Source organism: Callithrix jacchus, chromosome 19 (genome assembly GCF_049354715.1).
Source record: "Callithrix jacchus isolate 240 chromosome 19, calJac240_pri, whole genome shotgun sequence".
NCBI classification, from domain to species: domain Eukaryota; kingdom Metazoa; phylum Chordata; class Mammalia; order Primates; family Cebidae; genus Callithrix; species Callithrix jacchus.
Genome location: NC_133520.1, coordinates 12,755,627 through 12,782,658, shown reverse-complemented (window position 1 = coordinate 12,782,658; position 27,032 = coordinate 12,755,627). Strand labels below are relative to the sequence as shown.

Here is a 27,032-nt window from a genome sequence, read left to right as displayed (position 1 = left end):
TGTGCACGTGCATGTGTGTGTGTAAACACAAAACAAACTATATGAATTAATTTCAAACATTCTTGAAACATTCACCAAGATAGACCAATTCTGGTTTGTTAAAAAATCCTGAACGAATTTTAAAGAACTGAGCTCACATTACATATGTGCTCATGTTGAAATTGATTCAAATCTGAAATCAATAACAGAATAAAATTTTAAATCTCCAAATTCTTTGAAACTAACCAATACATCTCTACATACTTTGTGAGTCAAAAAGCAAGCTGCAAAAGAAAATTTTTAAAACTTCAAAGGAAATTTTTAAAACAGACTTGAATGAAAATGAAAATATATTTGACCCTTGAACACCACAGGTTTGAACTACACTGATTCACTTATATACAAATTTTCTTCCACCTTTGCCACCTGAGACAGCAAGGCCAACCCTCCTCTCTCCTCCTCAGCCTATTCAATATGAAGACTTATATAATGATCCACTCCCATTTAATGAACAGTAAATATATAATTATCATAACAATGTTTTCTTTCTCTAGTTTAATTATAAGTATACAGCATGTAAAACATTTAACATGCAAAATATCTGTTAATGGACCATTAATCTTATTGGTAAGGCTTCCAGTCAACAGTCAGTTATTAGTAGCTACATTTTGGGGGTCAACATTTAAATGCAAATTTTCAACTGCATTGGGAGTCAACACCCTAAGCCCTCATGTTGTTCAAGGGTCAACTATACTACATAATAAAATATATCAGATGCTGCTAAATCAGTGTGGAAGGGGAAATTTATTGCACTAAACTAAATTAAATTACAGCACTAAGCTAAATCTAATACTTATGTTAGAAAAGAGGAAGGGTTTTAAAACATTTAGTGTCTACCTCAAGAAACTAGAGAAAAAAGAGCAAATCAACTCAGCAATATATAAAAGGAATTGTATATTATGACCAAGTAGGATTTATTCCAGGTATGTAAGGTTGGTTCAACAATTGAAAAGCAATCAATTTAATCAATCACATTAACAGATTAAAAAAGAAAAAACTTATAATCATATCAATTGAATCAGAAAATGCCTTGTGACAATATTCAACACTCAAAACTCTCAGGAAATTAGGAATAGAGAGAAACTTCTTTACCTTGATAAAGAACACTTAGCAAAAAAATCTACAGCTAACATCATACTTAAAAGTGAAAGACTAAAATCTTTTTTTTTCCTTGAGATTAGAAACAAGATGTCTGCTCTTACGTTTCTTTCTTTCTTTTTTCTTTGAGATGGAGTCTCGCTCTGTTGCCAGGCTGAAGTGCAGTGGCGCAATCTTGGCTCACTGCTGCAACCTCTGCCTCCTGGGTTCAAGCAATTCTCCTGCCTCAGCCTCCTACTGGGATTACAGGTACATGCCAGCACACTCAGCTAATTTTTGTATATTAAGTAGAGACGGGATTTCAGCATGTAGGCCATTTGATCTGGATCTCTTGACCTTATGATCCACCTGCCTTGGCCTCCCAAAGTGCTGAAATTACAGGAGTGAGCCAACACACCCAGCCTGCTCTTACCTTTCTTATTCAACATACTACTAAAAATTCTAGTCATTGCAATAAAGAAAAAGAGATAAAAACTATACATTGGAAAGATAAATAACACTGCACGAAATTCAGATGACATGATTACTTACGTAGAAAATTCCAACAAAGAATTTCCAGAACTACTATAAATGTGAGTTTAGCAGAATTTTGAAATACAGATCAACCTGGAAAATTCGTAACATTGCTATATACCAACAATAATCATGCAGAATCCAAAACTTAAAACACAAAATCAAGACCATCCTGGTCAACATGGTGAAACCCCGTTGCTACTAAAAATACAAAAATTAGCTGGGCATGGTGGCGCGTGCCTGTAATCCCAGCTACTCAGGAGGCTGAGGCAGGAGAATTGCCTGAACCCAGGAGGTGGAGGTTGCGGTGAGCCGAGATCGAGCCATCGCACTCCAGCCTGGGTAACGAGGGAAACTCCGTCTCAAAAAAAACACAAAACCAATTTTAGTCACTAAAAAGAAAATGAAATACTTTGAGTAAGCTTGACAAAACAGGGTACAGGATATACAATATACTTTGGCTGTGTCCCTACCCGAATCTCATCTTGAATTGTATAATCCTCATAATCCCCAAGTGTCTAGGGAGACCTGGTGGGAGGTGACTGGATCATGGGGGCTGTTTCCCCCATGCTGTTCTCATGATAGTGAGTGAGCTCTCACAAGATCTGATGGCTTAATAAGGGGCTCTTTCCCCTTCACGCCTCACTCTTCTCTCTCCTGCTGCCATATGAAGAAGGTCCTTTTTTCTCTTCACATTCCTCCATAACTGTAAGTTTTCTGAGGCCTCCCAAGTCATGTGAAACCCAGTCAATTAAACCTCTTTTCTTTATAAATTACCCAGTTTCTGGTAGCATCTTTATAGCAGTGTGAGAAATGTATGCACTAATAATTTTAAAATGCTAGTAAAAGAAGACCTAAATGGTGACACTTTATACCCTGTTTATATATTAGAGGATTGAACACAGTAAAAGATTTCAAATCACTCCAAATTCATCTATAGATAGGATGCGATTTCTATCAAAATCTAAAAAAAGATATTTTGAAAACATCAACAAGTATATTGTGAAATTGATATGGAAGTCATAGGCCCTAAAATTTTTTTTATATTTTTTGTAATTGAAATAGCAGAACAAAGTACAAGGAGTCACTCTACCAGATATTAAGCCTCATAGTAATTGAGAACGTGAAGGTGGAAGAATACACACAGAATTCTGAAATAAACCAAATACAAATCTCTTCCACTAATTTTTGACAAATGCGCAAAACTAATTCAGTGAAAGAAGGATACAGCCTTTTCAACTAATGGCTATTTGGACAACCACTGGCCAAAACCAAATCTCACACCTTATACAAATATTAACTCAAAGTGAAACATAGGCTTATATTTTTAAAAGACAGGGTCTCACTCTGTTGTCCAGGCTGCAGTGCAGTGGCATGATCTCTGTTTATGGCAGCCTAGACTTCCTGGGGTTACGTGATCTTTCCACCCTAGCCTCCTGAGTAGTTGAGAATACAGGTGCACACCACCATGGCCAGCTACGTTTTTTTGTATTTTTAGTAGAGATGGCATTTCATCAAGTTGCTCAGGCTGGTCTCAAACTCCAGAGCTCAAGTGATGCTTCCAACTCAGCCTCCCCCATAGCTGAGACTACAGGCACACATGACCATACCCTGCTAATTTTTTGTAGAGACAAGGTCCAGGCTGGTCTGAAACTCCTGGGCTTAAGCAGTTCACCCTAAAGTGACATCCTAAAGTGTGGGGATTGCAGGCATGTGCCACCATACTTGGCCTGAAATACAGGCTTAAATTTAACAACATAAAATAAAATAATTTTAGAAAAAATATTCAGGATTTAGGGTTAGACAAGACTTCCTAGACTTGGCATGGAAAACTTAATACGTAAGAGGAAAGATTGATAAATTGGACTTAACCAATCTCAGCAAAACCTGCAAAGAGAATAAAAACAACAAGCTACAAATAAGCAATCAAATTAGCAAAGTAGCAGAAATTAGAAAATGGCAAAAGACATGGAGAGACATAACCAAATAGGATACATGAATGATAAATAAACACGTGAAAATATGCCAAACACTATTAGTCATTAAAGAAATGCAAACTAAAACCACAGCAATATATTATCTATCAGAATGCCTAAAATTTAAAAAAATATATTAGTAACACCAAATGCTACAAAGGATGTGCACAAACTGGAGAACTCATACCTCACTGGTGGGATTCTAAAATGGCACATTCTAAAGTGAGTCTTAAAACACTACACATGTAACTGCCATACACTATTGTACTTTTGAGCATTTATTCCAGAGAAACAAACATGTATATTAACAAAAACAGGCACACAGATGCTTTAACTTTGCTACCACCTAAAACTAGAAATAACCTAGATGTACTTCAATGGATGAAGGGTTAAACAAGCCATGGTACCCACATACTATGGAATGCTACTCTGCAATAGGTGAACTATCAATACCCTGAATGAATCCCATGGGATTATATCGAGTAAAAAAGGAAGAAACAATCCCAAAAGAGTACATATTATGTGATGAATACATGTTGTGTGATGTATACAAAACATTGTGCCATGTAATCAACATTGTGAAGAGACAAAATTTTAGAAATAGAGTACAGGTGAGTAGTTGCTAGAAGTTAGGAACAACTAGTGCAGCGGTAGGGGAAGGAAAACAGTGGACGTGGTTTTACAAAGGCAGCATGAGGTGACCTTGTAGTGATAGAACTTTCTCTGCAACTCAACTGTGGTGAATAAAATTTTAATAAAATTGTATGGATCTAAACATAAACACATGGGAATATGTGGAAGATTGGAAATGTGAATAATAAGGGTTATATCAATGTCCATATTCTGGTTGTAATATTGTACCATAGTTATACAAGATATTACTGATGATAATAAATGAGTAAAGGGTACATGGGATTTCTGTGTTATTTCTCACAAGTGCCTGTAAAGCTACAATTATCTCAAAAAGGCTTAATTAAAAATAAATAGGTGGATATGTTTACGGCACAGATTACGGTGATAGTTTCATGGGCATGTATTTATCTTTAAACTCATTAAGTTGCATACATACAACATGTACAGGCTTTTCTATGCCAATCAGACCTCAGTAAAGTTGGTTTTAAAAATATGCAAACAAACCAGCACTCCCTATTCAAGAGCTCTCCAAGTTCAGTACTCCCCAGTTTTCAAAATGTATGGGGTCTTGTGTTTCTTTAGTATTTATAAATGCCTCTTGCCACCTATCTTGTTCTCAGGTTGTTGCGGGTATTTCAGGGGATTAAATTATAATGGTCACTAGTTTTCTCAATGTGTGTTTCCACAGTTTTCATCTCATTTGCAGATAATTCATTTGATTGTCCTTTTCTACCTACCTTGTATTCAACCCAAACTTTGAACACGACCCCTTTTCATAAATTCCCTAAAGTGCCAGCACTCCAAAATGGTTGTGTGGAACATTTTGGCCAAATAACTAGAATGATACAGTAGATTTCTATCCCAGACGACAACCACCCTAAAATTACTTACTATACATCCATAATCTAAACCTTCTTGGGTCACCTCTACCACAGTGAAATTGGCATGGGCTGACTCTCCTCCATAGGTTCCTTGGCTTCCCACCAAGGAAACCTTGGGTCTTGAATTTTGCCCCAAATCCCTAAGTATGTCATGATTTCCATTGCTCATTCCTCTCCTCCTTCCTTCCTTTCTTGCTTTTTTCTTTCCCTTCCTCAGGTTGAAAACAATTGAATACTCGGCATAAGGAAAAATGAACCAATCTTTTTTTGTCCTTCTAGAATCTAGAATATACTGTTTGACTTTTTCAGGATAATGTCACATGATCTTTAGAAGGCAGAATGAAATTGCTGTCTAACATAAAAGATTATATATAACTACCTATATATTTATAAATAATAATAATTTCTCACAGTTGTTAAATAATTCTAAAATTAGCTAACCTATTGAAGCCTTTCATTCTTGAAAAAGTTCTCTTAATTTCTTTAATGTTAATTACTCTCTCTTTGGCTTATATGGATATTTAAACTTGCCTTGAACATATGTCCTTATTATGTATCCAGGAAACTACAGCTGAATAGAATACTTTGGAATGTTGCACTTTAGAGAGAGAAATACCAAGAGAAACAGTAAGGAAAAATAAAACTATTCAAGTCTATGTCTAAATAAAGTCATATTCTCTATTCCATTAGTGAGGGATACATTCCATAGGCCAAATTCTGCCCCAGGTTATATGCACACTGTTCTTTCTGACGTTAGTGGGAACTGTTCATGTATAACTGAAGGCATCAGTTAGCCCTTTGGGCACAAAAATGACTACCCACAAAAAAAGCAAAAATAATTTAAGTCTTATTGTATTTGGCTTTTAGGTGAAAATGATATAATATAAACGACAATTCCATTAGATAATACAGGTTTTCAAAAGCACTACCATCAAATTCCAACCTTGCAAATTTGACAGAATTACCATAGTGGCATTTTCAAGACTAAAGATTGTTAAAATATAAGTGAACATTGGAACATACTCTTCTATTTATAGCAATTTTCAATTTTAGTAGTATATGTAATACATGTGCAATATAATATTTGTGTATATTTCCTCTTACATATATTATATACTTCATAATATTGGCTGAAAAACCACTGTTTTCTAGCAGAAACATTGCTAAATTCTTCTTCAAACCTCAGTTTTCAAGTTTAAATGCTAATTTATCCATGGCTTGTTTTAGGTCTTGATTGTGTTTCTACAGGGAAGTTTTCACTGAACTTAAAGTTTTGCTATAAAATATTAAACTGATAACATTCAGACAGGCAAAGGCCAAACACTACAGGACGACTTGTGACAATCTTACATACACTAGCTAAACAAAACTCTTTCTGAGTGTATTTATATATTGTGCATACAGTAGCCCCCCTTTATCCATTGAGGATATGTTACAAGACCCCCAGTGGATGTCTGAAACCAGAGACAGTACTGAAACCTGTATATGCTATGTGTTTTCTTCTACATACATACCTAAGATAAAGTTTAATTCATAAATTGGGCCAGTAATAGATTAACAATAACTATCGAAATAGAACAATTATAACAATATATTGTTCAGAATTTCTTGGACTTCTTACACTGTAGTTGTTAGTAGCGTCAGCATATAATCTTCCATCTTTCCTTTTAAGTTGAGTGTTTACCTTTTCACTTAAAAGAGGGACTTTATGGCTTCTTGGCATGCCCAAATTGCCAGCATTACTATTATTGCACTTTGGGGCCATTAAGATGTAAAATTGCCAGCATTACTATTATTGCACTTTGGGGCCATTAAGATGTAAAATACAGTTTCCTTGAACACAAGTGACAATTGGGATATGGCAACAGCTGATCTGATAGTACTAAGATGGCTACAATGTGAGTGAAGGGCTGGGAGCATAGACAACAAGGCGATGCTGCTGAACAAAGAGACGATTCACCCCCCAGGCGGGAGGTAGTGTGACCACCCGACACGTCATCATGTCAAATTGGGAGCTTCGCAAAACAGCACCAAATTTAAAACTTGGGTAACAAACAACAGAAAGCAAAAGCAAGGATAATGGAGTACTGCTGTACACTAACGGCTACAGAGGTTTTTTTGTTTGTTTGTTTGTTTGTTTTTGAGACGGAATTTCGCTCTTGTTACCCAGGCTGGAGTGCAATGGCGCGATCTTGGCTCACCGCAACCTCTGACTCCTGGGATCAGGTAATTCTCCTGCCTCAGCCTCCTGAGTAGCTGGGATTACAGGCACACGCCACCATGCCCAGCTAATTTTTTGTATTTTTAGTAGCGACGGGGTTTCACCATGTTGACCAGGATGGTCTTGATCTGTTGACCTCGTGATCCACCCACCTCGGCCTCCCAAAGTGCTGGGAATACAGGCATGAGCCACCGCGCCCGGCCATGGCTACAGAGTTTAATAACAGCGACTGAACAGATTTACTTAGAAGCAGGTGAAGCACTCGTCACAAAAAGAATAAAATACCTAGGAATACGGTCAACAAGGAAGTGGGAACATCTCTACAATGAGAACTGCAAGGCAGTACCGAAAGAAATCGGATAACACAAACGAATGTCATTGGTTTGTGTGACATTCCATTCTCATGAATAGAAGAACCAATGCTGTTAAAATGGTCGTACTGCCTAAAGCAATTTATAGATTTAATGCCATTTCTGTCAAAGAGACAATGGCATTCTTTGCAGAACTAGAAAAAAAAAAAGTATTTTAAACTTCATGTAAAACCAACAATAAGCCCGAATAGACAGACAGTCCTACGCAAAAAGAACAAAGCTGGTGGCATTGCACTACCTGATTGCAAACTATACTACAGGGCTACAGTAACCAAAACAGCATGAATCTGGTACAAAAACAGACACAGAGACCAATGAAAAAGAAATAAGACCACCACACCTACAACCATCCGATCTTTGAGAAAGCTGACAAAAACAAGCAATGGGGAAAGGACTCCCTATTCAATAAATGTTGAGATAACTGGCTAGCCATATGCAGAGATTAAAACTGGACTCCTTCCTTATAGCATATATAAAACTCAACTCAAAATGGATTAAAGACTTAAACGTAAAATCTGAAAATAAAAGCCTGCAAGACAATTTAGGCAATACTATTTTGGACATAAGAAATAGGAACAGGTAAAGATACCATAATGAAGATGCCAAAAGCATTTGCAAGAAAAACAAAAATGACAAATGGCATCAAGTTAAACTAAAGAGCTTCTGCACAGCAAAACGGTCAACAGAATGAACAACCTAGAGAACGAGAGAAAAATTTTGCTAACTATGCATTTGACAAAGGTCTGATAGCTAGCATCTGTAACAAACTTCAACAGATTTACAAGAAAAAAACAAACAACCCTATTAAAAAGTGGGCAAAGGACATAAACAGATCATTTTCAAAAGAACACATACACGTGGCAAACAAGCATGTGAAAAAAACTCAACACCACTGATCATTGGAGAAATGTAAATCAAAACCGCAATGAGAGATACCATCTGACTTCAATCAGAATGGCTGTTATTGAAGAGTGAAAAACAAAAGGGGCTGTTGAGGTGGCAGAGAAAAGGAATGCTTAATACGCTGATGTTGGGAGTATAAATTACTTGGAAAACAGTGTGTCAATTCTTCAGAGACCGAAACATAGAACTACCATTATACCCAGCAATCCCATTCCTGGGTATATATCCAAAGGAATATGAGTCATTTTATCATAAAGACACAGGCACACGTATGTTCGCTGCAGCACTATTTATAACAGCAAAGATATGGAACCAACCTAAATGCTCGTCAATGGTAAACTGTTACTTTCTTTTGTTATATCCTTTTTAAATCCATCAGGGCAGAAAGAAAGAATGCCTGAGCCCCATTTAGACCAATGAAGACATAAAGAATAGGGATCAGAATATTTTTTAAAGTTTCTCAATAATGCTAATAATTTCTATAGTTGAGAATTATTACCCTAAACTGAAATCTAACTCCTATGTGGTGCATATACAAAATCTGACTGTCTTCTAGTATTCCTATCTGGGAAAAAGAAATCGCTGTACCAGCAATCATGTAAGCCAGAGAGCTGGGATTCATCAATTTTCTTTCCCTCAAATTACAGATTCCTTCATCAACAAGTCCTTTAAGTCTTAAACTGCTCTCAAAGCTGATCACTCATTTGCATATTCACTGGAGTCTTCATGATCCAAGGAAGTATCTATCACTTGGGCCATGAGAATGCCATAACAACCCTTCACTCTTGTCTTCAGGCAGACCATTCTCCCTCCCTGCAGCCAAAGTGGTATTTAGGAAAAGGTAATCTGGGAATGTCACACAATTTCCTTCCTTACCCTCATCCCCTGTCCATCACATAAAACATTTCAGTAGAGTCTCACTTAAAAAATCTTAACATATCCAATGATGCTCTTTAACACAGTCTCTTCCAAATGTTCTGTTCTCATTGCATGCCATGTCCCACTTTGCCAGCTACACTCTAAACGCATTGATCTTTTAGTCTATGGGCATATTCCTTTTGACACAGGGCGTTTACAGTATTTGCTATGCATTTATGGAATGTTCTTCTTAACTCCCTTAGCCCAGTTGGATCCTATGCATTCTTTTGAATAAATCTTACTATCAGTTGAATTGTATCCCACCAAAAGTTATACTGAAGCCCTAACCCTATGTGCCTGTGACTCTGACCTTATTTGGGTAGTGCCTTTTTGGATGTAATTAAGTTAAGATGAGTCTTACTGAATGAGGAAAAGCCTCAATCCAGTACAACTGATATAAGAAAAGAAGACGCACATGATGAGAGGAGAGGACCATATGATAATGGAGGCAGAGGCTGGGGTGATGTAGCTACAAGCCAAGGAACGTCAAGGATTGCTGGCAAACACCAGATGCTGGGAGAGGCAAGGAAGGATTCTAGAGGTTTTAGAAAGAGCATGGCCCTTCTACACCTTGATTTCAGCCTTCCAGCCTCCAAAACTCTTAGACAATGAATCACTATTGCTTTAAGCAACGAGTTTGTGATAATTTTTTAGTACAGGCCTAGAAAACTAATACACATACTTAATATCATTTATTCAAGGAAGGCTTTCTTGACTTCAGTGGTTTGACCAAATCATTCTTCATATGGTCCTGTAGCACTTACCACAATTATAATTTTGCTTTTATTCGTGTAATTATGTGGTTGCTTATCCATTGAAATAGACTGTAAGCTGCATCATAGCAGGAAGTTATCAGCTATAAAGTGTTTTAGCAGACATTGTTTTCTTTACATGTTCAAGTTTATGGTGTAAGTTAAATAGGTCAAGTTTGTTTCCAATTTGTAATGAGCATGCTAACATTTTGAGGTGTTACACAGTGTTGTCAGGGTTGCACAATTTTTTACTAAAAGGTCAAGAATTAAAGTCTTGCATTCTGCTTAAATGCTGCATTTTAAAATCACATGTAAAAAATGCACAGAGAATAATTCCTTTTTACTTGGATGGTTTTACCTCTTCCATAATCAAGTAGGAAGTGCTTCCTTCTTTCTGTTTTATCATAATAAGGATTGGTTCTATACGGGAGGGGTCAGGGATCAGGCTGGCTTAAGGAAAATATTCTTTCTTTAAGCCATTGTAATCTATCCCAACTGCCATAAAGCATGAAAATATTGAGCAGAACTTTATACAAAATTACATTCTGTTGTACATTTAAACTGCCTGTATCAATGAGGGATATAGTTACAAAATATAATAACTTTAATTATTTGTATAAATCATGTAAATATCTGAAGCATTACAAATGTTTATATTATAAATAAGTACAAAACATGTATAAACACACGCAAACTACATTTACATTACAAATACTTGTTTTCAGTTCTTTTGGGTTTCTGTGCTTTTTTTTGGTTCAGGGAATTTAAAAACTATTATTTAGATCTGCTCACTGATGTAAGTTCATGGCAAGTTATTATTTTTAGTTTAAGGTCAGAGAAACTTGAGACTATAAATTTAGGCAGGTAGTTTAAATTCCCTAAGGCTAATTTTTAAAAATCTCTATAATGGAAATAATGTCATAAAACTATCATTAACACTATATTAAACATGTTACAAGTATGTTACTATTTCACTGTATAACTGCAAGTATGTAACATGTTTCATATAGTGTACATAAATCAGTGATTAATAGCAGCTATGATAATTTGTAACTGATTGTTCTGAAAAACTTCATTATATCCTATTGCTCTTAACTTTATTTTGAATAACCCAAAACTATTCAACTAACTTGAGCTGTTAGCTGGCTGGACATAAAGAGAAGGCTTTGCACAGAGAAACATTTAGTACACACATGCATGCATGCTTACACACGCACACACAAACACAGAGTCAGAGCTAAATGACATGAAATATTAAAGGAATAATATGGATTGAGATTCTCTTGGAGTGGGAGTGGGATGGTATTTCTATGAGAATTCTATGCCATAGAGCTTACTGAACTGAATGAGGAGGCTTCCATAAGGCGACATGGATGTTTTGTGTTGCCTCAATCAATAGGAATGTGGAAACACCTTTATAAAGTGTGCACATGGGCATACAGTTCAGAGATTAATTGAGAGACTTGGTTTATCTATTCTAACAAATGTTGGTTAAATTGCATTTTCTTTACCTCAGAACTATCAATAGTTTTTCTTTCTCAGATTGAATACATAAATCAAAAGAGCATGCTTCATAAACTATGATTATGAAACTCCTATCCTTCATCTATTGATTCCTAAAACTTTATTTACCCATGTATTTTTTTCTTCATTGTATCATATTAGAACTACTCTTTTTCACACTATTGTAGCTACCATCACCTACGGCTCTTGAATTGTCAATGTATCAAGGAGCCCTCAAAATAGCATAGAAAATGTGAACAAGCCCAATGCTAAATCATTTCTCAGTTCTGTAGTATTTAATCAGCTTCAAACTACTGTCATTGTTTTACTGCAATTCTGAATAATTACTATAAGGATAACTATACTGACTATGACTATTCTATGATGCTATTTGTGCTATAAAATGTGTGGAACTGCTTAAGGCAAAATGTATTTTCACAGAAAACCCTAAAGTTTTACTTTTAAATGAAATGCCACCAAACACGTATACTTATTTTCAAATTGTTTTACCTACCAATTCATAGCAAAGTGCTAAAGTAAATTTTTTTTACATATTTCAAAACTTTTATAAAAGTAACCATATGAAATCCTACACATGTAACTACAGCATGTGCTGATTCAATATGAAAACGAAGCTTTAGAATAGTTGCTAATATTCACAGTGTTCCCTATTTGATAATAAAAAGTATGAATTGATTTTTTTAGTTTTAGCATAAAAGACATAATGAATTTTAGCTTGATATAATTTGAAATAGCCAATATATTAAACCCCTAAGTAAAATTTCAATTGGTAGTCCTGTCAGATTCAAGTCCCTAAATGAATGTTAATTTAAACACTAATCATTTTCCAACATGTTGAAACTTTAAAATGCTAGTTTGGAATAAAAGCTGTGAGATTCATTACCATAACAATATTGAGCATTTGTTTGTTTGTTTAAGAAATTCAATTTCCAACATTAGTAAGTCTGGATTTCCTGGCATCCTTTCCTCCAGAGATTTAATTATTTAGAATCTTTTTTTTTTTGTTTTGGTAAATTAGAATTCTGAATTTATGGATGGGAAGCTGATACTAAGTGAACTGTCTGGGACAGTATTGAGATCTGCTAATTAATTTTATGCCACCAGGTATAAGTTAACCAGTAAAAAATCACTATAAGTAACTAGGTAAAATTCTGGTTTCTAAGCCATTCCATGAAAAAGTTGTATGTTTTATTTTTACACATGCATGGAAACACACACACTACATGAATTCATCAATCTGTGGCCTTTTGGAAGATAGGTGAAAATATGCATATATATAAAGTACAGGTTTGTAGTTTGAAATTTGACTAAACAAGATTATTAATCATTTGTTCTGTCCTCTGCCTAGCATGATAAAAGTCCCTAACCCCAAATTAAATGGAGTTTAGGTGCATTATATAATCATGCAACAGTAAGTTATATTTTATACTATTTTTTTCTGCAAATGTTCTTGCAGTTATATAATGAAATAGTAACAAACTACATTTCTCTATATTTTGACCATAAAATCTAACAAAAAACAAAGTTTTTATGTAAACACCAGGAAGCATTAGAGAAGAGAAAAAAGCACAAGTCTGATCCTTGGCTAATGGGGATGGCTCTGTCACTCGATACCTAAATAACCCTACACAAGACAAGAGCTTGCCATATTTTAATGACATGTGCTACACTCCACACTCCACTTACTTTTCTATGCAGAATTCAAGAGGCCCTTAGTTTGTTCATCTAGTTCAATCTTATGTAAATGGGGAAACTGAGTCAAATGATTCCGTTTGAGAAGTTGAGGCTGGTAGAGTACAGCATGAGCCACTGTCCCCAGCCTCCACTACTTCTTATAACAACTTTTAAGCAATTAGTACATTCCTTATTAATCAACTATTATATGGATTCCTAAAGTTTTATTCTTAAGATGACAGAGTCGCATAACCTAAATCAGATTTTCCAACTCCTATCCTCCTGTCCTTCCTGTAATTTTTTCTTTTTTTTTTTTTTTTTTTGAGACAGGATCTTGTTCTGTTGCCCAGGCTAGAATGCAGTGGCATGATCATGGGTCACTGAAGCCTGGACTTCCCGGGCTTAGGCGATCTTTCCATTTTAGCCTCAGCTGCCTGAGTAGCTGGGTCTACAGGGATGCATCACCACACTTGGTTCATTTTTTTAGAGTGTTTTTTGTAGAGACGAGGTTTTGCCATGTTGCCCAGGCTGGCCTTAAACTCCTGGCTCAAGGTACCCACCCACTTCGACCTCACAAAATGCTAGGATTACAGGCATGAACCACTGTGCCCAGCCTCTATTACTTCTTATAACAATTTTCGAGCAATTAGCAATTCATTATTAAAAATCTAGGCTGGACCCTGTGGCTCACGCCTATAATCCCAGCACTTTCAGAGGCTGAAGCAGGTAGATCACCTGAGGTCAGGAGTTCAAGACCAGCTTGGCTAACATGGTGAAACCCCTTCCCTACCAAAAATATAAAAAATTAGCTGACGTGGTGGTGGGTGCCTGTAATCTAAGCTACTCAGGAGGCTGAGACAGGAGAATTGCCTGAACTCAAAAAGTAGAGGCTGAAGGGAGCCAAGATTATGCCATTGCACTCCAGCCTGGGCAACAAGAGCAAAACTGTCTCAAAAAAAAAATGTATAATATGGATTTTTATAAATTTTATAATACCGTAAACATATTCAGACTGGTATCCAATATAAAGGAACCTCATGTAGATCTCATTTTAGAGTAAATAATTGCTCTGCGATTTTCATTTGAATGAATCCAGATTCCCATAATGCTAGGTACCCCTGAAATATTTAATAGGTGCTAGATGGTTAAATGACAGATCTGAATGGTTTTCTAACATTTTATGACTATCTAGTTCTGTAGTTTTAATATAAAATGCAGAATAATTTAAAGCTTACACAAAAACATAAATAGTGTACAAATCAGAAAGGACAAGTTTTCTCTTGATAGTCCAACAGTTATGAAATAAAGTAGTCTCATTAAATCATAAGTACTTTAACCTTTTCTTGAAAGAAGGGAAAGATTTAAAGATTTATGAAGAAATTTTGCCTAAACTAGGAAATGACTCATATTTGACATGTATTGAAATGATAATGCTGATTTCAATAGGCACTCTAAGAGCCTTTTATTCCCAAGAGAGTAATTCAGTCATGGTTACCTGTCTGCATTTAGATTTTAAACTTTCTTTGTAAAGCTTTTAATGTACTACTGCCTGCCAAAACATGGCACAGTTTCACAGATAAGACAAAATAAAAGCAAGTAAAGAGATTTATTTTTTTTCTCATTGTTGATATGAAAATATCCAACAAATATATCTATTTGGCATCTTTACAGAAGATCTTCTGTAAAGATGCCATTATCTTTCTTTCTTCTGCATCTTTGGCATTGTCTTTCTTTACATTTTTAATATTAAAACCCAATTCTGCAGGACTGGTCCATGGGCAGAATGGAGACCTCAAGACAATGGAAACTTCAAGACTAGGACAAATCGGTCTCCTATCTGTTAACTACTGAACACATGGAGACTAAGCACTGAGAGACTGAAGCCATTGTGTCCTATGGACAAGACCTGATGTATATCCTTTCAACCTAGCTGCATATGAAAACACTGACCCCTGCCAACCACACATTCACTAAACTCATATCTTAGTATTTGAAAGCCAAATAACAATTCTCAAGACCCTCTGAGGAAATACACTCGTATTACCTGCTTCAGGATGAAAAAACAAGATATCAAAGACCATTTTTATAAAATGAATGAGGGTGTAAATGTCCTTAGTTTAAACGAGGTTCATATGAGCCACTGGTTAGATGCTTACATGACAGCCCACACTGGAAACCGTGGTACCCAGCACTTGGGGTGACATGATTTGGCTCTGTGTCCCCACTCACACCTCATATCAAATTGTAATCCCCAACGTTGGTGGTGAGGCCTGATGAGAGGTGATTGGAACATGGGCGTTTTCTCATCAGTGGTTTAGCACCACCCACCTATTGCTACTCTCTGGATTGAGTTCTCATGAGATCTAGCTGTTTATAAGTGCGTAGCACCTCCCTGCTCTCTCTTCCTCTTATTCTGGCCATATGAAGTGTTCCCTCAGCCATTGTCTACCACCATAATTGTAAGTTTCCTAAAGACTCCACAGATATCGAACAGATGCCAGAATCATGATTCCTGTACAGCCCACAGAACCATGAGCCAATTAAACTCTTTTTTTTTTTTTTAATTATACTTTAAGTTCTGCTGTACATGTGCTGAACATGCAGGTTTGTTACTTAGGTATACACATGCCATGGTGGTTTGCTCCATCAATCCCCCGTCATATACATTAGGTATTTCTCCTAATGCTATCCCTCCCCTAACTCCTACCCCCTCCTACTATCCCTCCCCGCCTTGACAGGCCCCGGTGTATGATGTTCCCCTCCCTTTGATGTGTTCTCATTGTTCAACTCCCACTTAGTATTCAGTCTCAGGTTATTATTTTTTTTTTTTTGAGATGGAATTTCACTCTGTTGACCAGACTGGAATACAGTGGCATGATCTTTTCTCACTGCAACCTCTGCCTCCTGGGTTCAAGTGATTCTCCTGCCTCAGCCTCCCGAATAGCTGAGAATACAGGGAAGTGCTACCATGTCTGGCTAATTTTTGTATTTTTAGTAGAGACAGGGTTTTGCCACATTTGCCAGGCTAGTCACGAACTCCTGACCTCAGATGATCCGCCCACCTTGGCTCCCCAAAGTGCTGGGATTATGGGCGGGAGCCACTGTCCGGGCCAGGTATTTTTTTATAGCAGTGAGAGAACCGAGTAGTATACCCGGTTTGAAAGGCAAGTGTGGCTTTAACTGTATTGAGCTATACCAGTGCTCTGAAAAAAACAAGAGGCTGAACTGTGCCTTTCTTCTGGAGACTGTAAATACCACACAGCTCACAGCTCTTTTAGCCTTTAGCGGCTTCTAAGGCTCATGCAGACTGTGGTTGACAACTAAAATAATAATATAACACCTTTTGAGTGCTTCAAGTGTAAGTTCATTAGTTCTAAGGTCACCACCATTTTAATGCAACAGACAAATTTTATTCTCTTCATCAGGTGCTATCTGAGAAAGACAGCTGTAAAAATCAGGCTGGGGTATTCATATATCCATGACTAGTAAAATTAGTACCAGACATCAAGTGAGCCCTTAGACATTTTTAAACAAAATAGAACATACTAACCCAATACAACAAAAATTTTCTGAGGATATTATAATTATGGATAACATTGTCTTTAAGTTTCTGTGAAAGATTTTACAGCAATTTGGGGGAGGAAATGCTAGTATAGCAAGAGCTACATCACTAGGTCATTTAAATGTTTTTCTTCTTTACTTGTCATTTAAATACACCTGAAATCTAAAAGATACTGCTACAGATTTTGTGAGTAGATGCCAGTTAAAAGAGAGAAAGTAAGACAGATCCTTGTGTTTAACCAAATGTTAAATATTTTTTATTTTACTCACCTGCACACTAAGATGAATCCATTTCTTCACAAGAATTCTCCCCAGTGTCATTACTTTTATCGGAGGCTGCAAACCATTTACTGTGCGATAATAAAACACGGTCTCTTTCTCAGATATTGTAAGTTTCAACACAATCTGCCCATCTACCGTCTTTTCTATAACACACCTTAGGAAGCAACCAGAAAAGAGAGATAAGGTCAGCATCCAACCAAAAAGTCATGCTAAGGTACTGTGCAGTTACAGCGGCGTTAAAATGACCCCAAACTTCCCTCAAAATTGTGCACTATGAGTATGGGCCTAAATGTCATTATGTTCAATGCAAGCTTTATTCCAATGAAGAAGCCCCTTTTGTTTCAATAAAAAATAGAATTCTTATTTATAATATATTCCCCAGAACCTCAACACCCTTCAACACCCTTCGTTAGAGATTCACGATAGAAACTAGAGTGGCTGAATCATTCTGCAAAACTAACATTGAGGCTATTGGCTCATTAGTTCTCCTGCTATTTCTTTTAGAGTGGTGCAACACACTACAGGCTGCTTGAGTACTGAGTCATCAGTGCAAATCTTTCTTTTTTTTTAATGTAAAGTGAATTTCGTGTCCATGGAAGACTCTAAATTGGTAGCCCTGAAGTCACAATCACTCTATTTAATTCCCATGGGTGCCATCATCAGCTGGGCCAAAGCCAAAGCCACTGTCTGTAAGATGACTGGCTACCTCTCCCTGACCATACAGTCCAACTGAGGCACTGAGATCATGTGAAATATCTGAGGTGAAAGGTCATTCAGCCTTCCAAAACACGGGGAAATAATACTTTGATAAAGTAGAACAGTTTTCAGAAAACTTTGAGGACTTGTGTTAGGGCAGTTATCAAATGATTTTAAGTTATCTCTATCCTTACTACAGTGACATACTTTCAGACCTTGGGTTCCCTTCTTCACCTGGTTACCTCCTACTTAGCTTTGGCATCTGAATGATCATGCTTGGTCCTGGAGCCCTTCTTCCTGCTCAAGGTTGGTTGAGGGGGTCTCACTTTACGCTCACTTAACATACTGTGCTGCCTAGGTAATAGCACTCATCCATCCGTACCCTCCATTAGATCACTTAGATCATGAGTATTCTGAGGATACACACACACCTAGTATACAGTCGTCTCTCAAAAAATGATGAGTTGGTAATCAAATTTGGCAGGAAGCACCAGAGAGGCAAAGGTATAAAATTGGGCCAATCAAGAATTACTGCTAAAGATGGTTTAAAATTTTCCTTAAAGGGCATGTTTTTCACAAATCATTTCTTCTCACTTGCATCTATTTTTTCCTGAGTCAGGAAGTAAGAATAAGATTGCAGAATACTAGTAGTCCCTCTTTTACTGTCATAGTTTTATTATATTTTATATGTATATTTGGTATAAAGTTATGAGTTCAAGTATATTTTCAATTTAGGTAAATAGATTTAGATGACATAAAGGTTTTATGTAAGTAGAAATAAAAGTTTTATTTAAATTCTAATGCAAATTGTATTTTTAACCCTTCAGTAGTTGAATATTTCTAATTTACTGAAGAGAGTTTTTCTTCATCCCTTCCCATCAGGTCTTAACCTGAAAACAGTTTGCCCCTATTCATTTTTCTTCAGTTTAAATCTACGAGTGAGAGTTCGACCATTTCTCAAGAATGTATTTACTAAATGCAGACTTATTTCCCCAAGCTTACTGAAAATGCATTTCTTAATATGTTATTGATTATCTTCCTCGCTATTGTGTTTGCTTGTAAACATACTAGCTTTGGTAGATAATAAATGTGAGAGGAAGGCAGGTAGCAAAATATTTAGGAAGTGGATTTATTCTGCTCCTGAATAAACAATAATTGGATAATCCATGTTTTGTTCGTTTTACTTATCTGTGCAAACACCCCGAAATTCCCCCAATTCCCAAAGGTATTTTTAATTTTGAAAATGGAAACGACCTTGATACAAGGAACTCTCAGAACCATAAACCATGTTCTTCCAACCCTACAAATACTTCTCTGTCTTATTCATACAAAATGATGTCAATAGCGGATGAATTCGCTACAGATATTTCCCTACAAGCTCAGAAGGATATTTTATCTTAGCCCTATTTGTCAAAAGACAACAATTTAAGACCCTTTGGATACTGGTTATATAAACAGAGTAGTCTGAATTTACTAGAATTTCAGACAGTAAGAAAAAAAAGATTTTCTTTGAGGAGAGATGTAGAAATGGAATGGTGTGTGATTAATCTAAATTTAAAACAAAATGAAGACATGCCAACTTTCACTTGGCAAATGGAAACTAAACAGCAAAGACCTTTAAGTCATTTTGCGTATGAGATTGTAATTCTTTTCTGCTTTGTTTCACATGTTTTTAGATACCCAGCCAACACTGTCACACAAAGAAAATGTCACAAGAGAAGGGGCCAAAAGCCCTCTAGGAAGACAAAAGAGAAGCAAAAATTCCTCAAAAGTGTCCCATTTATTAAAATCTCCAAGTTGGCGATAAATATTTAGCAGAAACGCATTAGATATCAGCTCAAGAAAATATTACAGAATGAAGAACTGGTGATTAAATAACAAAAAAAAAAATGTCATTACTATGACCCAGACTCATTGAAGGCATTTCTCTGGGATGAACAGCATGAAAGCTTTTGAGAATCTCTCATACTTACCTACATATTTTCTAACTAATTGGAAAATGAAAACAGCACAAGACAAAGGACTAAAAGCTATATCATTTTAGAGATGGAGGGTTGTTTATATATTCAGCTTATATTACTGAACATCTTCCATGAGTCAAACAAACATCTCTTCTTGGGGAAATGAGGAGGAAGAAAATCGTACCAGGCCTGAGAGAACTATCTGCCTCATGAAAATTTTATACCCTAGTGAGGAAATGTTATTTATATAAACCCAGATCAAGACTTTGAAAATGTTAATTATTTGTTTTATGAGTTTCCATGTCTTAAAACTCACTGTGAGTCTGGTTTGGGCTTTGAAGGGTAAGGACCAAATGTCGAGCTAATCCGTGGAAAATACATGATTCTGACATAAACACATCTGCCTGCAATGAACTATTTTAACACATTCTTTTTTCATGGTCCACTTCAACCATAGAAGAGAAAAATAATTAAATTTGGGAAACAAGTGGAAGAGTTAGTCTTCAATAGCATGAATTCTATATTGTTAGCCTTCATTTCTGGTTTGGAATTCAGGCTGCAATGATCTCTACTACTGGTTTTGGGGACCTAGGAAAGCTTATACGCACACTGCTACTTACATTACACCTTGTTGCTCAGGTTTCAACCACACAGCTAAGGTGAATGACGCCACCAGCCTTGGAGAAGGAGGAGAAGAAAAGCAGTTCTTGTGATTTCCAAAAATAAAACTTGTAGAATTGCTATGGGAGTTGGGACACAGATCATTCTTGTCTGGTGTGATGCAGCTACTGAGACCTGCTGAGAAAAGGGCAGTGTAGGGAGGGTGTGAAGATCTGTAGGGGCAGTCCTGAATGCAAAACCGCTGGGTACAGAACTGAATACTTCCAGCAGCAGCAGAGCTATGACAAAAAGTGCTTCGGTTGGGGAGTCCACATACTGCTTGCGTTGGCACAATTGAAACATTCTTAAAAGCTCCCACATTCTCCAGCTTTGGGAAAAGACCTCGTGAGTCCACCAAGGATATCAAAGCACAACAGGCAAAGATCAACATTTCAATGACATGAAGCAAGAAGCCAGAGCCCAATGAAAGAACCAGGCAATTCATGTTCACAAACAAGCAATACTTTAAAGCAGGGTACTTCAAGTAATGTTGCGAAACTCCATTTTCTGGAAACGGCAGATGCGTTCTCACAGTAAGTCAATATCAACGATGTTCTTAGCAATGGTGAAGACATGAGTAGCAGCTGGTATCTGAGGATCAAAAACACAGAGCGTCAAGGGAAAGCCGCTGCATCTTTAAAACTGAAGCTCATCCTAGGCATGAGGGCTTTGAGCTCCTAGAAGCAACACTAAAGAACTTCTCAAAAGTGTTCACTAATCAACATTTTAAAGTGCAGTGCTCAGAGTAAAATATTCTTTCTTTTAGTAAATCTCTTGATAGTACTGGGCAAATCAAGCACTTTAGAAGTCCACAGGACAACCAGCTATATTTATAACCATATAATAGATATGTGTGTATATAATTATGAATATATTATACATACAGTAATTTTAGGTTGCTATTTCACCCAGTGAGTTAGCAATAGCATTACTAACTCTACTTAACAAGGTAAAGAATCTTGCAGAGTTTCTTTACACATGCCCTGTACATTGTAACCCAGAGCTAACTTGCAGATGCCCAAAATAAAGCTGGCAAAGCACTTTGGGCCTTTCCCCTTATCCCAGCCTGTACAGCAACTTTAAGCTCACAGTAAAGCTGATTAGAAACCCAACACCATCTGTCTGTCCTATGCTTTAATATTTAGCAAAATGTTTGTGTATTTCCTCATATGACTACAAATTTGTAGGTTACCTTTGGATCCCCAATACTGTGCAAGTAATTGTTTGATAAACAAGCTGGGTTACCATTTCTTTATTGCATTTCAACCAGTCCCCTCAGTGTGACAAATGGCTCTTCAACAGGACAGCTGTCCTTCGTTGCCTGGCAACACTGCTATAACCCCTGGTTACTCTTAGCAAATAGACTATAGCAGCAGGAAAGCTGGAAGGAAGACTTGGGTGCCCAGGTAAAGTATTCTGCTCAGCAAACACTTGGTTACCTGAAACTCAGAGCGTAGTCTGCTTGGTGACCCTCCTGGAACTGAGCTCCCCAAGCTTTCTGCTGATACCTCAAACAGGAGGAGGGACCTGAATGGGGCCATGCATACATAATTTTAAAGTAGCAGTACACCTTATCCTATAATCCCCCCTTGCCCCTCCTCTTTCCTGCTTTCATGTACCTCAATCCATTTAATTCCTTAATCAAAATGATCTATCACTATTAAACAGCCACATAAGGAATAATTTCTAGTGTTCTTTCTTTTCAGGGGAGAAGAGGATACAAAATGGAATTCTAAACTTCTGAATATTGATGCTCCCAAAGCTTGGCCCATTGACAGAAGTTCTGTTGACCATTCAGTTGTTGCTGTATCTTTCACCCAGGATACCTTCTCCTAAATACACGTTTCTTTAGATCACATCTAAATGTTGGCACTGGAAAATCAGTGACTTTAATTAAACTAAAGAAGCAATGGGATTGCTGAGTATTTGGCTGCTTAATTGGATAGGAAGATGTGTGTGTGTGTGTGTGTGTGTGTGTGTGTGTGTGTGCGCGCGCGCGCGCATGCACGTGCACATTTGCAGTCAATTCTATAGAGTTTCAATTACATCCCAAACTCTCTCTTCTCTGCCATCTGGGACATCTCATGCTAGATGAGAAATACTGCAAACCAGCTAATACTTCTAGCTTTCCCTTCCTGTTGTAAAAATGAAAAATTTGTTGGGAAATAACTGGTCAATTGTGATTTTTGTTCTCTATAAGTTATCTTATTTATAGTAGTGTGAGAAATGAGAGAAATGTTTTATGGTGGTTCTTTTTAGTAAAGCAACAAGAGACAAACCAACATTGTTCCTTTGCAGATTCCCTCTAATTTCTCTCCAAATGAGCTGGAAACCAAAACTCATTTATATATCAATTTTATCAATTAGCATTGGTTGCTTCCAGAAGAAACCTTTCTCACCTTTTGTCAAAATATACTATTACCTACTTACAAGAAAATTTTTTATTATAAAATTTCAGGGCAGTGCACAGTGGCTCATACTTGTACCTCCTAGGAATTTGGGAGGCCAAGGTGGGAGGATTACTTGAAGCCAGTAGCTCAAGACCATGCTATGCAACATAGTGAAATCCCATCTTTACAAAAAAAAAATTTTTTTTTAAGCCAGGCCTGGTGTTACTACATCTGTAGCTCCGGCTACTTAGAATGCTGGGGTGGGACGATTGCTGAAGACAGGAGTTCGAGGCTGCAGTAACTGTTATCACACCACTGCACTCCAACCTGGATGACAGAGTGAGACCCTGTCTCTAAAAAAACTTTTTTTAAACCCAAATTTTAGTGTAAAGTCAGCTAATACATAAGGACTTCTCAGAACTTGGGAAACTATCTTTGAAAATAGGTATATAGAACACAGTGAATTAGACAAATGGATTATTCAGACATGGTACAAAGCATGAAGTCAATCTATTTTCAAACAAGGTATTCCATGGCTGGCTTCTCTCTATATCTTGCGAATCCAAGAGATAATTCTAATTTTTTCTAAACTTTTAAGTTCGGGAGTACATTTGCAGGTATTTTCATATAGGTGAATTGTGTGTCACAGGGGTTTGATGTATGGATTATTTCATCATCCAGGTAATAAGCACAGTACCCAATGGGTAGTTTTTCAATCCTGCCTCTCCTCCCACCCTTCACCCTCAGGCAGACCCTAGGGTCTGTTGTTCCCTTCCATGTGTCCATGTCTAACTCTGTTTTTATTTTTACTGTAGTGCTTCAATTTATCTTTGATTGTCATTCCTGGGTTAAGAATTCTTCTACCCCATAACAACTCCTGCTTTATATAGTAGGAAATCATGACTTAAATGGCTAATCTAAGATTAGCAACTCTGCTCCACATTGAGAAACTCTGCCAATTATTTGCAAAGGCAAACAACAAATTGATATATTCCTCAACTTTTGCAATTCGGTACTATCAATCCTGAGGATGAATCTGATAAATTAATTAGACACCAAGAGTTTCATCACCCCTATAAGTACCTGGGAAATAAGTAGAGATTTTTTTAAAAAGGAAAGTAGATGTTTATGGGGGGAACATCTAGTTAAACATATGTAACCATGGCCTATTTCCTTTATTTATATTTCTATGGATTCACCAGGTAGCTCTGGTCTGGATCAGCTTGGCTGGGGCTGGATGGTCTGACTCGTTGTCACTCATCTAGCAGTTGGTTTGACAGGCATTGGTGTCTACTCTGGGCTCATTCGGATAGCAGCAGAAAAATTCCCAGCAACACAGGATGGGAGGCCGTAATGTGAAAGTATGTTCAAGCCTCTGCTTATATCACATTTGTTAATGTTCCATTGGTTGAAGCAAGTCACGTGACTTAGCACAGCTTCAAGGGTCTTGAAATCAACCCCACTTATCAAACACTGAATGGCAAGGTCACACTGCAACAGGGAACACAGCTAGCAGGAATGGAAAGAATTTGTGAACATTTTGCAAGCTACCACAGAGTTATTGGCAATTTCTTTTTCTAGTTGTAAAAACACCAGTCATATTGCATCGGGATTTCCTTGTTTTGAAAAAGTCAAGAAAATCATATTTTAGTTACACAACTATAAGCAAGTTTGGCTTATTAGTGTGTAAAAAGCTTACTATAATAAGCTTATAATCAGTTTAGTTTTTCAAGTGCTTGAGGCTCAGCTCTGTTAATAGAGAAAATCAAGGAGTATTCTTCTCGGCCTGAGTATTTTGGCACCCATGGATTTACTATTAAAATTGACTAACTCTGGCATAGTCAATCAATGTAAAAAAACAGTGGATGTATAAGTAATATTAGATATAGAGGCACAAACTATAGATGTAATGTGATTACAAGTATAAGAAAATATTATAGATAACTTTATGACAATTAACTTGAATTATTGGACAAACTGGACAAATTCCTAAAACAATTTCCAACCTAAACTGATTCTATGAAGAAAGAGTTGGAAATAACCCAGATGTCAATCAATCATCTATAAAATGCATGAATACATTTAAATGGCTGCCCGCGCACCGCCAGCGACCCCAACCACAGAGTCCCACCTCCACAGGCCTCGGGCCAGCAGCCAGGAGCTGCCTCCCCCAGCCCCCGTCCTGCAGTCCCCAGCCGCCCCCAACCCCGCCCCACAGGCCCGGCGCCATGAGTGAGCTGGAGCAATTGAGACAGGAGGCCAAGCAGCTCTAGAACCAGATTGGGGATGCCCGAAAAGCATGTGGGGACTCAACACTGACCCAGATCACAGCTGGGCTGGACCCAGTGGGGAGAATCCAGATGAAGACCCGGAGGACCCTCTGTGGGCATCTGGCAAAGATCTATGCCATGCACTGGGGGACCGACTCAAGGCTGCTGGTAAGCGCCTCCCAGGATGGGAAGCTCATCATCTGGGACAGCTACACCACCAACAAAGTCCACGCCATCCAGCTACGCTCCTCCTGGGTCATGACCTGTGCCTACATGCCCTCAGGGAACTTTGTGGCCTGTGGGGGTTTGGACAACATCTGCTTCATCTACAACCTCAAGACCCGAGAGGGCAACGTCGGGGTCAGCCGGGAGCTGCCTGGCCACACTGGGTACCTGTCGTGCTGCCGCTTCCTGGATGACAAGCAAATCATCACCAGCCCTGGGGATACCACCTGTGCCCTGTGGGACATTGAGACAGGCCAGCAGACAGTGGGTTTTGCTGGACACAGTGGGGATGTGATGTCCCTGTCCCTGGCCCCTGATGGCCGCACGTTTGTGTCAGGAGCCTGTGACGCCTCTATCAAGCTGTGGGACGTTCAGGATTCCATGTGCTGACAGACCTTTATCGGCCACGAATCTGACATCAACGCCGTGGCTTTCTTCCCCAACCGCTACGCCTTTACCACTGGCTCTGATGATGCCACGTGCCGCCTCTTCGACCTGAGGACCGATCAGGGGCTCCTCAGGTACCTCCACGACAACATCATCTGTGGCATCACCTCTGTTGCCTTCTCTCGCAGCGGCCGGCTGCTGCTTGCTGGCTATGACGATTTCAACTGCAACATCTGGGATGCCATGAAGGGCGACCGTGCAGGGGTCCTCGCTGGCCGCCACAACCGCGTGAGCTGCCTCGGGGTCACTGATGATGGCATGGCTGTGGCCACGGGCTCCTGGGACTCCTTCCTCAAGATCTGGAACTAATGGCCCCACTCCTGCTGGGCCCAGGCCGGGAGGGACCCTGCCCACGCCCACACTACAGTCCAGGGCTGTGGGGCTGGGGGCACTCCCAGTCCCATTCTCTGGGCCACAGGCCCTCAGGTCCCTGCCCTCCCACCCAGGTTTGGTTCCTCCTGGGGGCCCCCAATGTAGAGATAAGGGGATGTAATAGGGGGAAGAGGAGGGGCAGGAGGCCCTCATCCTTCTGCTGCCCTGGGGTTGGGGCCTCACCCTTCTGGACGGCCAGAGGCAGGAGGTGAAAACCCCAGGGGCTGGCTTTTTAAAAACTGGTTTTATTTTAATTTTTATTATATTTTCAGTTTTTCCATAAAGGAGCCAATTCCAACTCAAAAAAAAAAAAAAATGGTATATTCATACAATTAAATACTACAACACAATGAAAGAAAAATGAACTACTGTTACAAGCAACAACATGGATAAATCTCACAGACATGGTGTGAGTGAAAAAAGCCAGACATATCAAGAACATGCTGTTTGATTCCATTTATATGAAGTTCAAACAGACAAAGATAATCTTTGGTGGTAGAAGTCAGAATAATATTCTCTTTAGGACAGAGGATCAAATAGGGGGTTCAAGGAAGCCTGCAGGAGTGCTGGGAATAGTATTCTGTATCTTAATATGGGTTGTGTTTGTACAGATGGACACGTTTGAAAAAAATTCTTCAAATTATACGCTCAAGATTTGCGCACTT

General features: G+C 38.0%; 2 protein-coding genes across 2 annotated transcripts in view; one reads left to right on the top strand and one right to left on the bottom strand.

Annotated features, from left to right (window-relative positions):
- Positions 1-22,145, bottom strand: part of USH2A (usherin) — an 815,757-nt gene extending 793,612 nt beyond the window's left edge. Inside the window, exons 1-3 of the mRNA XM_002760516.6 lie at positions 22,103-22,145; positions 20,624-21,254; positions 17,335-17,500 (exon numbers count right to left, since the gene is read on the bottom strand). Of these exons, the coding sequence (XP_002760562.4) occupies positions 17,335-17,500; positions 20,624-21,108 (651 nt within the window). The 5' untranslated portion in view covers positions 21,109-21,254; positions 22,103-22,145. The remainder of the gene's footprint in view (positions 1-17,334; positions 17,501-20,623; positions 21,255-22,102) is intronic.
- A 3,107-nt stretch (positions 22,146-25,252) lies between these two features.
- LOC100398204 (guanine nucleotide-binding protein G(I)/G(S)/G(T) subunit beta-2) lies at positions 25,253-26,683 on the top strand. Its single transcript, XM_035280741.3, is given in 1 exon segment — positions 25,253-26,683. A coding segment is annotated over 1 exon segment (1,023 nt). The 5' UTR covers positions 25,253-25,281; the 3' UTR covers positions 26,305-26,683.
- Positions 26,684-27,032: the final 349 nt, after the last annotated feature.